The 13,736-nt window shown below is 33.1% G+C and overlaps 2 protein-coding genes across 5 annotated transcripts; one reads left to right on the forward strand and one right to left on the reverse strand.

Moving 5' to 3' along the window:
- The first annotated feature begins 1,467 nt into the window (after positions 1-1,467).
- Positions 1,468-6,445, forward strand: LOC117906964 (VIN3-like protein 3). Of its 3 annotated transcripts, none has more exons than XM_034820260.1 (5): positions 1,468-1,597; positions 2,461-3,147; positions 3,301-3,961; positions 4,558-4,877; positions 5,166-6,445. In XM_034820260.1, exons 3-5 carry the CDS (start codon positions 3,450-3,452, stop codon positions 6,017-6,019), a joined length of 1,686 nt encoding a protein of 561 aa, XP_034676151.1. In that variant the 5' UTR covers positions 1,468-1,597; positions 2,461-3,147; positions 3,301-3,449; the 3' UTR covers positions 6,020-6,445. The 3 variants fall into 3 exon arrangements, with proteins under 3 accessions (XP_034676151.1, XP_034676150.1, XP_034676148.1); XM_034820259.1 differs by lacking the exon at positions 2,461-3,147 and having other exon boundaries at positions 3,301-3,453; positions 3,568-3,961; XM_034820257.1 differs by lacking the exon at positions 2,461-3,147.
- Positions 6,446-7,194: 749 nt separating this feature from the next.
- Positions 7,195-10,667, reverse strand: LOC117906965 (protein SICKLE). Of its 2 annotated transcripts, XM_034820261.1 has the most exons (3): positions 10,559-10,667; positions 9,430-9,756; positions 7,195-8,266 (listed from the first exon to the last, which is right to left on the reverse strand). In XM_034820261.1, the coding sequence occupies exons 2-3, from the start codon at positions 9,749-9,751 to the stop codon at positions 7,545-7,547; spliced, it is 1,044 nt and encodes a 347-aa protein (XP_034676152.1). In that variant the 5' UTR covers positions 9,752-9,756; positions 10,559-10,667; the 3' UTR covers positions 7,195-7,544. The 2 variants fall into 2 exon arrangements, with proteins under 2 accessions (XP_034676152.1, XP_034676153.1); XM_034820262.1 differs by lacking the exon at positions 10,559-10,667 and having other exon boundaries at positions 7,195-8,263; positions 9,430-10,470.
- Positions 10,668-13,736: the final 3,069 nt, after the last annotated feature.

Below are 13,736 nucleotides of genomic sequence, written 5' to 3' on the forward strand. Positions count from 1 at the left end.
AAAAAAAAAATATTCGTTTAAGCCAAAATATTTTTACTTTTTTTCTTGTAAATAATAAAAAATGTTAAAGGGCATTTATTGAAAAAACGAGTTACTCTTCAAGTTAAAAAATGAGAGAGGTTAGTGTTACAAATTTTAAATATTTTTAACAAATTTAATCAATTAATGATATATCAAGAGTCCGTTTTACAACAATTTTAAAAAACATTTTTTGGCTTAAATCATATTTTTTTTTCAAAAAAAAAAATGAGATATTTAATAAAATTTATGAAACACTTTTAAAAATATGAAACATTATTTATAATATTTTTTAAAAATTTTAATAGATGATTCTTTTTAAAATACTTATAAATAAAATATTTTTACTAAAAACACTTTTAAGTAAAAAATACTTAAATAAATAAAACAAACTCGCGATATTATATAATTGTGATTTATCAAGGCTTTAATTGATCTGTAGAACAAGGAAAACAAAAGTCATTTAGTTTAAAATTTTGATTAAACATAATTATTATTAGTTTATAATTTTATCAAATACATCTAATAACTTTTTCATTTATTATTTTTATTCGACTTTCATTGAAGAATTATTTATTTAAAAGAGTTAGTAAAAAGCTAATTTTTGAAAATTAACTGTTTGTATTTTTTTATCTTATTTTGATAAAATACCCCTTTTATTATTATTATTTTTTAAAATTTATATGTAAATACTTAAAATGATAATTGACATTTATGTTAAAAATTGATTACTTTTTTTAGAAAAATATGAGAATGGTTACTTTCATAATAATTAGGGAATTATTTCATCATTTTAAGCAAATAGTTTTATTTTGAATATATTTTTATTTTCCTTATTTGAGAAATTTATGGCTCTTATGAAATATAATTAATTAAGTAATTTAATGATATAAAGATATAAAAAAAATTACATTTTAGAATCATGATTTTTTTTATTTAATTTCAGACCCCAAAGGATGTACACATGTACATCAATCACACTCTGAATTAATAGAAAAGAAAAAGATAGGGTCCGGTGGTGATGTGGACAGGGAAAGGGTCCTTTATGATATTTTTGATAATAAATTGTTTTTAATAATAATTGTGGGACCCATAATGATGAGGAGAGCGAACTAGAAACAGCATGGACAGGTAGGATTGTGGTCAACTTTGGGGTGGGACGCGATCGTAAAAGTTGAGGGAAGAGAGGGGGTGGGGTCCAGGGAAGGAAAGGTGGAGGAGAGCACAGAGGAAGAGAGAGGTGGGGAATAGGGGGAAACGCAGAGCGCGTGAGGGGAACATGCAGAGGGGCAGAGTGAGTAAGGCTTTTGATTCGCGTCAGAATCAACCGAACCAAATCTCACATTTATGCCAAAATATATATTATTTTTTTATTCACTTGAATGCCACTTTCACCTCTCTCTCTCTTCTCTGTTTTCTCTTCCATGAATTTCCTCTTCTGCTCACTCTCTCTCATCTATTCTCTCCTCTCTATCGTCTCATTCTCTTCTAATTCTTAGAGCCTCCTCCTCTTATATTTTTGGGATTATTATGAGAAAACCGGAGGCAAAGTTTTCAGGCATGGAGTCAGCGTTTTCAGGTAACTGATTTTTTTTTTTCTCATTTTTTAAAACTTTTTTTTTGGTCTTTTTGTTGGTGGGTTCTGAACAAAGGTGCTGTCTTGCCTTGTTTATGATGCGCTCTTCACAATGCCTGTTTGATTGAAGTCGGGTACACATGTGTTTGCTTTTTGTGCTATTTTTTGTGGCTTTATTTTGCTATTTTTAGACCTATTTATTGCTTTGCTGTTGTGAAATGAGAATGCATGTGGGGCAGTGTTTGGATGAGAAATATATTTCTAGTTTTTGTGTTTTATCAGGGTAAAAAAAACTGTTCTTTATTTTGTCCTCTGTGTGTGTTGTGTTGTGTTGCTTTCAGTTTGGGTTGTTTACTTCTGGGTTTTGTTTTGTTCACTTCTTTTATTGTGTTAATATGTTGCTGGGTTCTTCAGCAAATCTATTAGTAAACCTTATATTTTTTTGGGGAACATTTGCATCTTTTGTTGCCCTTAAGACTAGTGAACAGCTAATTAGTAGTGAAATTTTCTGGTCATGTCTCTACCTTATGTTAATTAGGTTATTGTAGGGGTTCATTTTGTAGGATGGTGTTGGTTTTTGACTGACCCAAGCACATTCCCGGATCATACTTCAAGGGTGTGATTGTTTAATTGCCAACATTTTTTCATGATTTACATGTGATCTACTTCTGCCAATGGAATTGAGAGGGGTTTGCAATACAATGGCAAGGCAAACCATGATTAAAAAAGTAGCTTTGGCAATGAAGAAACATATTAAAATCTTTGGGAAAAAATCATTGTAGGATTTTGGAATGACTTATCTTGTTTTATTATGTTACCTAGTTTCAAAATCAACTATGAAATTGAATTGCGTGTATGCGTTACAGAAGTCATTGTGGGATGGACCATTTCTGTAATCAGCAGAGTGCAATGTAGATGTAATCACATCTTCAATCTTCTCTTAATCATGGGCTAAATTCTTAAAAAAATTTGGTGGTGCACTGGTGGTAGCTGCAAGACAGTGGCAATGATGGTGGCCTCTGGGTAGGTGAAGCTAGTAATAGTTGTAGTGGCGAAGACAGTGACATAATGTTTTAGTTGCACGGTAGTGGTGGTGGTGGTGATGTTAGATGAGAGGCAATGACTATGGTAGTGATGGCAGCAGTTACATCTAGGTTGTTGATGAAAGAAATCAAAGTGGTGCAATGGTGGTAGTCAGGGCAGTGTCTCTAGCTTCAGGTGACAGAAAAGCCTAAAATAGTGATGATGCCACTGTGGCCCTGGTGGAGTGGAGATGGTGGTGGTCCCAGTCGTATCAATGCAGTGATGATATATTGTCTACTTTGAACAACCTATATTTCATAAATGGTTTTGCTAAATTTCAATTAATATTTGGAACAGGCCCGTGCTCAGGGTGGGGCACTTATTAATTCGGTTTGGCAATTAGTCACTAAGATATAACGAAGGGGTGGAAAAAGAGAGGGGACTTTTATTTATCTGTAATGGCTTGAGAAAATGTGAGTTTCTGGAATTTGGTTCCACTGGGTTAGTTGCAGGCTCATATTGCTGATCAAGTGAGTTTCATAGTTGATAGAAAGTAATAGTATCTAATTAAAGAATTATGAATGGAAAATTTGCCTTAATGGATGTGACAAACCTTTTTTTTGGCATGCTTGATTTCATCTACATGTGCTGTTGTTTGAAAATGCATGATTTTCATTTATCAGGTTTTGTACTTGACCCCGAAAAATGTAGTCGTCTAAGCTTGGGAGAGAAAAGAGAACTAGTTCATGAAATTGCTCAGTGGTCGAAAGATGCCCCAGAGATTCTTCGTTCATTTACTCGCAGAGAGCTTCTTGAAATCATCTGTGCTGAAATGGGTAAAGAGAGAAAGTACACTGGATTCACAAAGTTTAGAATGATAGAGCACCTGCTAAAGTTAATTTCTAAGAAGTCCAAGAACAGAACTGATAACTCTATTGCTTCTTCCCCAGCCAAAACTCAAATTGGATCCAAACGACAGAGAAAGAAAGAAAACCCACTTCAACCACGTACTGACCTGGATCATTTTTCCCCAGAGAAATGCAAAGAAGTTAAAACCCTGCTCTGTCAGAACCTTGCATGCAGAGCTAGTTTGAGTCCAGAGGATGCTTTTTGCAAGAGATGTTCTTGCTGTATCTGTCATCAGTATGATGATAACAAGGATCCTAGTCTATGGTTGACCTGCAGTTCAGGTTCTCCTAACAAGGATGACTCTTGTGGCATGTCATGCCATCTGACATGTGCTCTGAAGCATGAAAGAACTGGCATTACGAAGAATGGCTGTCGTCCAAAGTTGGATGGGGAATTCTATTGTGCTTCTTGTGGGAAAATTAATGGACTATTGAGGTAATCATCTTTTCCTTTAACACCTTTAAACAGTTTATGTCTCCCCATCATTCTTTCTACAGAATAGAAAATATGTACCAGACAATAATAATATTTTAACAGGGGCAAGTTGTGTTGGTCCAAAACAAGAGCCAAATGACCCAATTCAATAATGGGTTAGCTTTTGTGCGCACAAAAAAGGTTTTGGATATTGCTTTTTCAATATGCTAGTTCAACAGATATTATTAATGATATACTAAATGCTTACATGGCTTTGTGTCTTAACGCTGTCCCTTTTATCGAGCTTTTTTTTTTGTCAATAGAGACCAACTTAAGGTTTGCTTGCATTAGGATTGAGAAATTGGGTAAATTAACCTGCCACCCTGAGAAGAAATTTTATGTAATAAATATAATACGAGATCAGACTTTCAGAATATCTAATGTAATGGTAAGAATGTTTATACAGCAACCAGCTTATCCTAAACTGACCAAACCAAAAACCAAGTTGCAGCCTGTGGTTCAAATTATACTGGTAGGCTTGTCACTAATATTCACTCATTTAGTGAAACAAAATGCTAAAAGAATGGTGTGTTAATTGGATGTTTGGCATCCTTCAGAACCTGGAGAAAACAGTTAATGGTTGCCAAGGAGGCTAGAAGAGTAGATGTACTATGTCTGCGTGTCTTCCTGAGCCACAAGATTCTCAAAGGAACTGAGCAATACAAGGACCTGCAAAAGACTATGGAAACTGCCGTGAAAAGGCTGAAGAATGAAGTGGGGCCTCTTGATCGAGTGTGCACAAAGATGGCACGTGGGATTGTCAACAGGCTCTCCTGTGGTGCAGAGGTTCAGAAATTGTGCACTTCTGCAGTAGAAGCTTTTGATTCCATGTTTCCTGACCCTTACCCTGCTGATATAGAGCAGAAAGAACAAGCAGGTACCTTTCTTGTTTCTAGAATTTGGTATTTCAACATTTGGATGAAACAGAGTCCTTAAATGATTCAATATTTGATTTTTCTAGCATTTGGGTGCACAAGTTTTCAAACTAAAAAAAAAAAATGATAACCAATAAATTTATGGTCAGTTTGATTGAATTATTTTAAGTTAGGAAAATAACTTCAATCCCATAAACAAACTGGAATGGTTTCATCATCCTGCAGTTATGAGGACCTAAATGATGTTTTTCACTGATGTTTTTATTAATTTACTAGGCTTACTCCTGCAGGGATGCAGATACGATTTGAAGAATGTTCCCCAACTTCAGTGGTCATTGTACTAGGATATGAAGACCATTTGTTGGAGGAATTCTTAGGCTGCAGGCTGTGGCATCGGAAGTCTACTATGAAGGATTATCCAGAAAAACCCACTTATATTGTACTGAGGCCAGAAAAACGATTCCAGGTGACTGATCTCAATCCTTCAACTGAGTACTTGTGTAAGGTTTCCCTGTTCAGCAGCACAAGGGTTTTGGGTGTTTGGGAAGCCAAATGGGTCACACCCTCATTAAGCAGAAGCTCTGTCTCAGCTTTAGATGATGAACATGGAAGGGGAGAGAATACCTTAATGCTTCAAGAATATTCTCAGATGGATTCAACGAATTCTAGTGATACTAAATTGGTCTCCTGTGACCACTCTGAGAAGCTTAGATCACTGGATGACATCAACAAGAACAAGAATTCTGGATTCCACATACTGCCTCCTTCCATGGAGGCTGTTCCTTTACTGATCCCCTCATCAGTTCCTCCTTCCACACCATCTAAAACTGATAAAATGCATGAAGTTCCGGGCTTGGGTAGCAAGAAGCAGATCAGAGAGAGTGACTATGAATACTCTGTCAGAGTTATCAAATGGTTAGAATGCCAAGGGCACATAGCTGAAGATTTTAGAGTGAAATTTCTCACTTGGTTCAGCTTGAAAGCAACAATGCAAGAAAGAAGGGTGGTTAGTGTTTTTGTGGATACTCTGATTGATGACCCGCCAAGTTTGGCTGAGCAGCTCATCCATTCCTTCATGGACGAGATTTGTTATGACCAGAAATCGGTTTCTAAGCAAGGGTTCTGCGCTAGCCTTTGGCACTGAACAATGAACAGTGAAATTTATCTTATGTGAAAATTATATGGACTAGTTAATCCATCCAGTAGTGTTTTTTTTTTTTTTTTTTCTCTTCCTTTAGGTGGGAAAGGAGATTCTGAATTAGTTGATCCATCTAGGCTTGTTCACGGAAGAGATTCATGAGGTTGATGACCCAAGTATTTTGGGGGTGGGGGGGCAGGAAGGCAGAGTTATCAAGCCCTTGATAATTTCTTCAAGCAAGAAAATGTGAAGTTCTTTGACCATGATTTCTGGTAACTACTTGGTTGTGTTTGGATTACAGGTTCAATTTGCAAAAGCACAAAGCAGTTGTAGATAATGCTTCTTGATTTCACCTCAAAAAACCTTGTTTTTACTATGGTTTACAGTAGTGATAAATTGAGTTCCTCAAGCTTTGTAGCTGAGGGATATGCAGATGATTTTCCCAACTTCAAATTTTCTATCTTCAACCAAATTATTCTTGAGCGCCCATTTGTCAAACCAAGATCTCAGAAAGTTACATGCATCGAAACATCTCCTAGTGGATTATCGTCTCTTCGCACAAAGTAGCTGGCTCGGAGATGCAAAAATATGTTTCTAGCCATCATTGTCCCCAATGCTATCAGCTCTTTTACTGTACGTTTTTACTACCAAACAATGAAGAATAAATGCCTTGAGGTGCAGCAGTTGACTGGACATCTAGGGGTAAAGCACTGTTTCAATGCGGGCCGCGAGAGCAGTACCAAATCGTGAATAGTAGTAAAAAATAAGGCAAGGCAAATCAAAGGGAAAATTGGAAAAGAAATGGATTAGAGGATTGGCTGGAATGCAGTTTTAGGGCAGGATGAGAGGAAGAAAATGATTGGGCACCTGTGTTCTCCAATTCAACTTTACTAAAAGTTTCCAAAGTGTCCATGATATGTTAATAGGCACAATTGCTCTTCAGGGTTCAGTGGAAAATTCTTTTTGGCGTTATTCATAGAATGGTTCCTTGAAGAGGCAAGGCCCAAATTTCTTTTGGTTTATAACAAACATCATAATCTGGGTGAAATTTCATCTTTCCCTCTTGCTGGAAATAAGCATGCAAATGCCTAAATGTGATTTTCTCAGATTGCCCAAGCTGAGAAATTGCAGCAAGCTGCAGCCAGGGAGCTGTCTCTCATTGGACTCATTGAACAAAAATATCAGAAAATGCAGAGTTATCTAATTGCAGAAATTCAACATCAAATGCAGTATACAAAGGGGGCAGCCCAAAGTTTCAGTAATTGTGAAACCGAACTTACAAAACTTTACATACAAATGTCAACTTGCTATATTAGATAGATAGAGTGAAATCAGTTGTCAGTAACCTTCTGAGTCCTGATAATATATTTTGAGAATCAATGAATGCCAGCAAAATAACTTGACTTCTGAAGTGGGGTATGAAACTTCTTGGTGCTCTGGGCAGATCGATCCGATAGATGCTGGCTTAACTACTGTTTGACCATCGTCTGCAGAGTGCAGAAGTACTTCTCCATAAAACTCAGGGAAACTATCATGTACCAGAAGCATCATTCACGGCTTCATTGAATGAGGCAGCCAGGTATTCTGCAAGGCTTTGTTGAGAACTGGATTCATTTGTAGCTTCTGAAACTCTTGTTTTTTTCATGTTTATAGATTTTGGGAGCCAGGACTTTGGAGAGTCTGAGGCATTTCCCATCTTCCCTAAAGCTTTTTCTCTGCTCCAAATGACAGGCTTCAAGAACTTCCACGGATCTTCTACCATGGACTTGTTGTAGAACAACTCTGGTCGATCCTGTGCAGAGACATGAGCATGAAAACCCAGCCCTCTCCCACGGCCACGCCCTGAACCAGGACTCATGCTGTTACCAAACCAGCCACTCCTACCTCTTCCGGAATTAGGACTGGAGCTGCCTCCACGTCCGGAAACAGGGCTGGGGCTATTGTTGAACCAGTGACCCCTGCCTCGCCCAGATCTGAAACTAGGGCTGCCTACCGGTCTGAAGCCAGGGCTAGGAAAATTACCACCTCTTGGTGAATTAGATGGAACACCATACCTAGGCATGCCATTAGACCCATTCCAGACTCCAGGAGTTCCTTGATGAGCAGGAAAAGGACTAGCCATTTCTATTGGGCTTCTATAGGGTCCAGAGCTGTGATAGAGACCTTGTGCTTGGTTTATTCCCTGACCTGGTGAAAAATTGGGTTGGGATGGAGGATTGGGAGAGGGGGTCATTTCACAGTTCCTTGGTCCTGCTGTTAAAAAATCAATAGAAAGGAGGAAGCAATTCCTTCATTTAGAATCATGGTGCCCATAAACTAATGTATAAAAAAAAGAATTAACTTTCAAGTGGCTAATTAAATTGTAAAACTCTGAACAATAACAGATCAATGGCCCAGCTCAAACTATACTTCATGAAGCAATCGTTCCTTTTCATTTAGAAGAAAATAATGAAGCCCTTGATGACTGACTCAAGGCCAAGGGGTGCAGACGGGGGAGATTCTACTTTGATTCCATATAGCAGCAGGGAATATAAAGGAAATTGTAAGAAAATAATAAGTTTAACCCTTTTATAAAAAGCTTAAAAATGAGAAAGTCCAACTATATTATCAAACATGCTCTAAAAACAATGGTCCAAAAAAAAATCTTTCAACAATAGTAATTTTTTCGTTTTTTTCTTTTTTGGATGAATATCTTTCAACAATAGTAATACCACAGTTATAAAACTAAAATAATAATAATCAATCTGTCCACGTGATTACATGGCTAAAAATGCTATGGCATAGTATCAAAATAAATTTTAAAAGAATTTTTGAGACACTAAAAATAAAACTTGTGTATCACATGGACTACCCACAATGTTCATCAAACCATATCCAGAAGGACTTTCCATGATTAGACCATGTTCATGCTTTTCTATTTCACATTGGATCTGTTTGATGCATGTACGGTTTTCTTATCCATGTTAACTGTCAACCCAACATTAGTCCTTTATATCCGAATAACAATTTCTGCCAAACTTCAATGCAGATGATAAGAAAAATAAATTTGAGTTCAGAAGTTTTTTCTCCAATTTGTTTCCGTTTATAGGCAATGAAGAATTTGATATTGTACAAGTTATTGTATTTTATTTCACTTGTATTTTCCATGGCAGCCCAAAGGAGAGAAGTTGAGTAAATTTTATTTTATTTTTGGGGCGTGGGGGGTGGGGTCTTGTTTTGTTCTGATTTTTCTTTTTTAATACTTGCTTTCCACATATTTTCAGCAATCTAAAAGAAGCATAAAAATGTGTCACCCAAGCGCAAAATTTGTCACCGGAAAAATAAAAATCATGCAAAGAGAATGCAATGTTTAAATTCAACTTAATAAGCACATCAACATTGTCAAATAAAAGTGATTTTTAAAAGAGTTATGTTACCAGATAGAGATGATGACATCCGAGCCATGGTAGCCGTATAACCACTATTACTTGAAGGTGTTAAATAATCCTGCTGAATCTGGTTACCGACCTTACTTCTCCTCTTGTTACTGGAGAATGCTGACATAGGGTCTGTGTAAAAATCAAATCTCGGAGTCACACAAGAGTCCTCCTGCACTGGCAGAGTAGCAGATCCTTCAACTAATGGATTAGAGAGGTAACCAGGCATGGCAGAAGTATCAACAGTGTCAGAAACTTTGGTCTGAGCAGCTTCCATTCGCATTGCTTTCAGTCTTTCTCTTCTCTTCTCTGATTCCTCCATTTAACCTGAGGATAACAACAACAGCCCACCGTGCACCAAACTAGTAATTATAATTATAGAGAATATCATCATCATCCACCAGTTCAAAACCCCCAAAACCCATCTCATCTCAGCAAGCTCAACAGCTCACCCATCCCCCCTCAACCAGTCCTTCTCCATAGTTTTGAAGACATGATTTTTTTCTTAATGCAAGGAAATTCTAATACAAAATAAAAATAATGGAATAAATCTAGAAAGCTAAAATCAAGCACCAATATGATGAAACCCAACTCTTTTATTGTACAAATAACAATAGCAATGCATTTTAGAATTGCACAAATTTCATAAAAACAATCTCCAATACCCAAAACTGACTAGAATTAACCCATGTGAGAGGGAAAATTTAAGAAGCAAGCCGTCGCAATATGATCTATAAAAGAGAGTGGTAGATATTGGTCCCTGAACACTTGGAAAAAGAGTGAAGGATTTGCCCAATATTCAGAGAAGATGGATACCTTTAAAAAACAGAAGATATTGGTTTTATGCACAGTTAGTTTGCCGAGAAAACTAGGGAAACAAAAAAACAAAAAGCAAATTCTGATTCTTTCAGAGTTTGTGTGCTTTCACCCAAAATTTTGGCAGCAACTTGCAACGCAGGAACGAAGGAAAATAAAATAAATAAATAAATAAATAAGAGATGATAAATAAAATTCAGCTTTGCGTTCGGTTGTTTCAATTTGATTCAATAGTAACCCACTACCTTTTTTTCCCACGTTTTCTGAGCAACCAAACAGAGGGTGAATTTTATAATTCAAATAAGAAACTTACCAGAGATTATAAAGAAGATCGAGAATTTTCGGGCTCCTGAAAAAATTAGGGTTTGTGTAAGGAGGGAGAGCGAGAGGCGACCAACCTTCGTTGAACTGATGGGATATTATTTGTCCTTTTTCAAAAAAGCAAGAATATTTTTGAAAATCTAAAATCCTGACCTAAAGCTGCTAGCATTTCTTGCTTTACAACCCTTACCTCTTTTTAAAATAAATAAATAAATAACTGATTGCGTTTTTTTTTTTTTTTTTTTTTAATTTAAAAATTATATATTTCTATATAAAAATATAACCTTTTATATACAATAAATATATATATAAAGAGAGAGGGAGAGATTTAATCGTGATGATAAAAAAATTTAGGTATAAAATCATTTTAAAAATTATTACTTTTTTTTTTTAATATAAATCCAATATTCTTATCTTGTATAAAATTTATTAGTGGTTTTTATTTTAAAAACAAAAAAAAAAAAAAATATATATATATATATATATTATTTTATTTTGAAAATAAAAAAGAAATAATCACATCTAAATAAACACTAAATATGTAAGATTAATTTTCTAGTATTCTCTCCACATCTCCTTGCCCTTATTTCTTTTTCTTTTTTTCCCCTTTTTTTTTCTTAATATTAAAAATGTCTTTTGATAACTTGAGCATATGAAAATGAGTTTTGATAGCTTGATAAATTGAGCATACAAAAGTGAGTTTAAAATATTAATTTCAATCAAATTAGAGACTAATAGTCCAATTGAAAGTGAATCTAAGAAGTCCTTTTAATTTAAAAAATGTTTAGTACATTTAGCAGTGATTATGAAACCTTTCAGCTTACAAAGTTTTTTTTTTTTTTTTTTAATATATATTAGATCATTGAGTTTAATACACATTACCCCTCCACCTATTGTTTGTTTTACTCATTGCATGCTCCTATGTTTAAAATCCAACAATTTGTCCTCTAAACTTTTTAAAAACCAACAATGTACTCCTTTTTTTTTTTTTTTTTATTGAACGAAAAATGTCATGTATTATGCATGTGACTTGATTGCAAGTGTTTTAGTATTTCAAAATACCGATCTACCTTCACTTTGTTAAATCATGTGCATAACATAACATTTCTGTTCAATTAAACTAATACCGTGTTACAAAAATGGTACAATGGTCTTTAAAAACCTTTAATGACAAATTATTGGATTTTAAACTCGATGTATAATGTGTAAAATACATAAGGGGTAAAGTATATTAAACTCTTAATAAAATTTAGAAAAAAGACTTTCTAAAATTTCGAAATATTACTTGTTATGTTAAAAAATGACTTATATAAAACAATTTCGCTAAACACTTCAAGTAAACTTCTTACATCTAATAGCAATAATTTATTAAAATAAAACTGCATTCATCAAATTTAATATTATAATATTTCAAAGCATAATTTGATTTATAATATTTCAAAACAAATCACATCAATTACTTTAGCCTTGGTAACTATTTTCGAATTCTTTTTTTGAGAATATTTTTTAAAATTTATTCTTTAATGTTTTATAAAAACAAAAATATGTTGAAAATGTCAAATATTTTTAACAAGTTTTTAATATTTTTAAAGATAAATTTTATGTATACTGTTCTATTCTATATGATTATATAATTATTAAAAAAATATAAAAAATAAGTGAAAAAATGGAGCTTTGAACCAAAATACTACGTTTTAAAAAAAAATCCATAAAGTACCCCCTTTCTAAAATAATGCCCAATCTAATATGCCTGCGCCACGTAGATTGCCACATCATAAAACCGTAATTGGTAACTACGGTTTTATTTTTTTAAAAACAGTCAAAGCCGTAATCACTGACTACAGCTTTAACTTTCCTTTACCTTTTCTCCCTTTCCCGATTAGTTTTATTCATTTAAACTAATTGGTTTTAGGTTTAAATTTAAACTAATTATATTTATAACTAATTAGTTACAACAACATTATATTGATATAGAAAAAATAATATATTAAAAAAAAAATTACAATCTAAACCTTCAATCAAAATAATTTTTAAAAAATTGAACGTTCACATGATTTAAAATTTGAACTTAAAAAATAGGTTTTAGGTTTAAATTTAAAGTTATAATCACCAACTACTATTTTGACTATTTAAAAAAAAAAAAATCAAAAATCATGATTACCAATTACAGTTTTGTGATGTGAATACCCACATGAATAAGACACACATCACATTAAAAATTATTTTGAGGATAAAATTATTTTATGAATTTTTTGTTTTAAATAAATCATTTTTGCCCAAAACTCCCACTGGTATCCAATAAAAAACATTTTTCTTATTATCAATGAATTTACAAAAATATTTCAAAAGCATTTTCATCTATTTACTAAAACAATTAAACTAAATAGTGAAATGATCGGAAAAACAAAGGTATTTTCTTTCTACAATTCTATATTTTAAGAAGTGGAAAAACAAATTCTTTTAGGTTGGCATTTTAAGTTTAACATTTTAAGTCTCTCCATTCCATTTTGATCCCATTTTGAAAGGAGAAAAATGGAAAAAAAATTTATTTTTGTTGTATTTAAGTAATTTTCTAATTATTTACCCACTTGAAGTGCATAATTGCCTTTAATTTTTGCACAAAGTTATAAAATAATATAATATTCTTCATTATGAGGGTATAAAATAATATATTTATAACTAATTATATTTATATTGAGTATAGTGTCAAATATTTTCATAAAATTATTAAAATATATTTTTATATCAAATTAAAGACATCAATTATTTAATTTTATATATTACTATTCTTTAAATAATGAGATCAATTAAAATTAAATATTTTTATTACACCACTTACATATTTTTAATCAATATAAAATCAAAATAATATAATATTTTATTTAAAAAAATTAAAGTTATATATATATATATATATATATATATATATATATATATATATATATATATATATTTATATATAAAATTAAAATTAAAGCCTTGACTGTTTTTAAAAATAGTCAAAGCCGTAGTCACCAACTACGGTTTTAATTGTTCTTTAAAAATAAAACCGTAGTTGGTAACTACGGTTTTATGACATAACAATTTACGTGGCGCAAACACATTAGATTGGACATTATTTTGAAAATAAGGGTACTTTATGGATTTTTTTTTTTTAAACATAGTATTTT

Source organism: Vitis riparia, chromosome 18, assembly GCF_004353265.1.
Source record: "Vitis riparia cultivar Riparia Gloire de Montpellier isolate 1030 chromosome 18, EGFV_Vit.rip_1.0, whole genome shotgun sequence".
In the NCBI taxonomy this organism is placed as follows: Eukaryota; Viridiplantae; Streptophyta; class Magnoliopsida; order Vitales; family Vitaceae; genus Vitis; species Vitis riparia.

What these genes read in the sequence shown, in the direction of transcription:
- LOC117906964 (XM_034820257.1), top strand. Translation starts at nt 1,549, where the DNA reads ATGAGAAAACCGGAGGCAAAGTTTTCAGGCATGGAGTCAGCGTTTTCA. An exon ending in CATGGAGTCAGCGTTTTCAG is followed by an intron (nt 1,598 to 3,300) that starts GTAACTGATTTT and finishes TTCATTTATCAG; the next exon opens with GTTTTGTACTTGACCCCGAA. An exon ending in AAAATTAATGGACTATTGAG is followed by an intron (nt 3,962 to 4,557) that starts GTAATCATCTTT and finishes GGCATCCTTCAG; the next exon opens with AACCTGGAGAAAACAGTTAA.
- LOC117906965 (XM_034820261.1), bottom strand. Translation starts at nt 9,751, where the DNA reads ATGGAGGAATCAGAGAAGAGAAGAGAAAGACTGAAAGCAATGCGAATG. An exon ending in GATGTCATCATCTCTATCTG is followed by an intron (nt 8,267 to 9,429) that starts GTAACATAACTC and finishes ATTTTTTAACAG; the next exon opens with CAGGACCAAGGAACTGTGAA.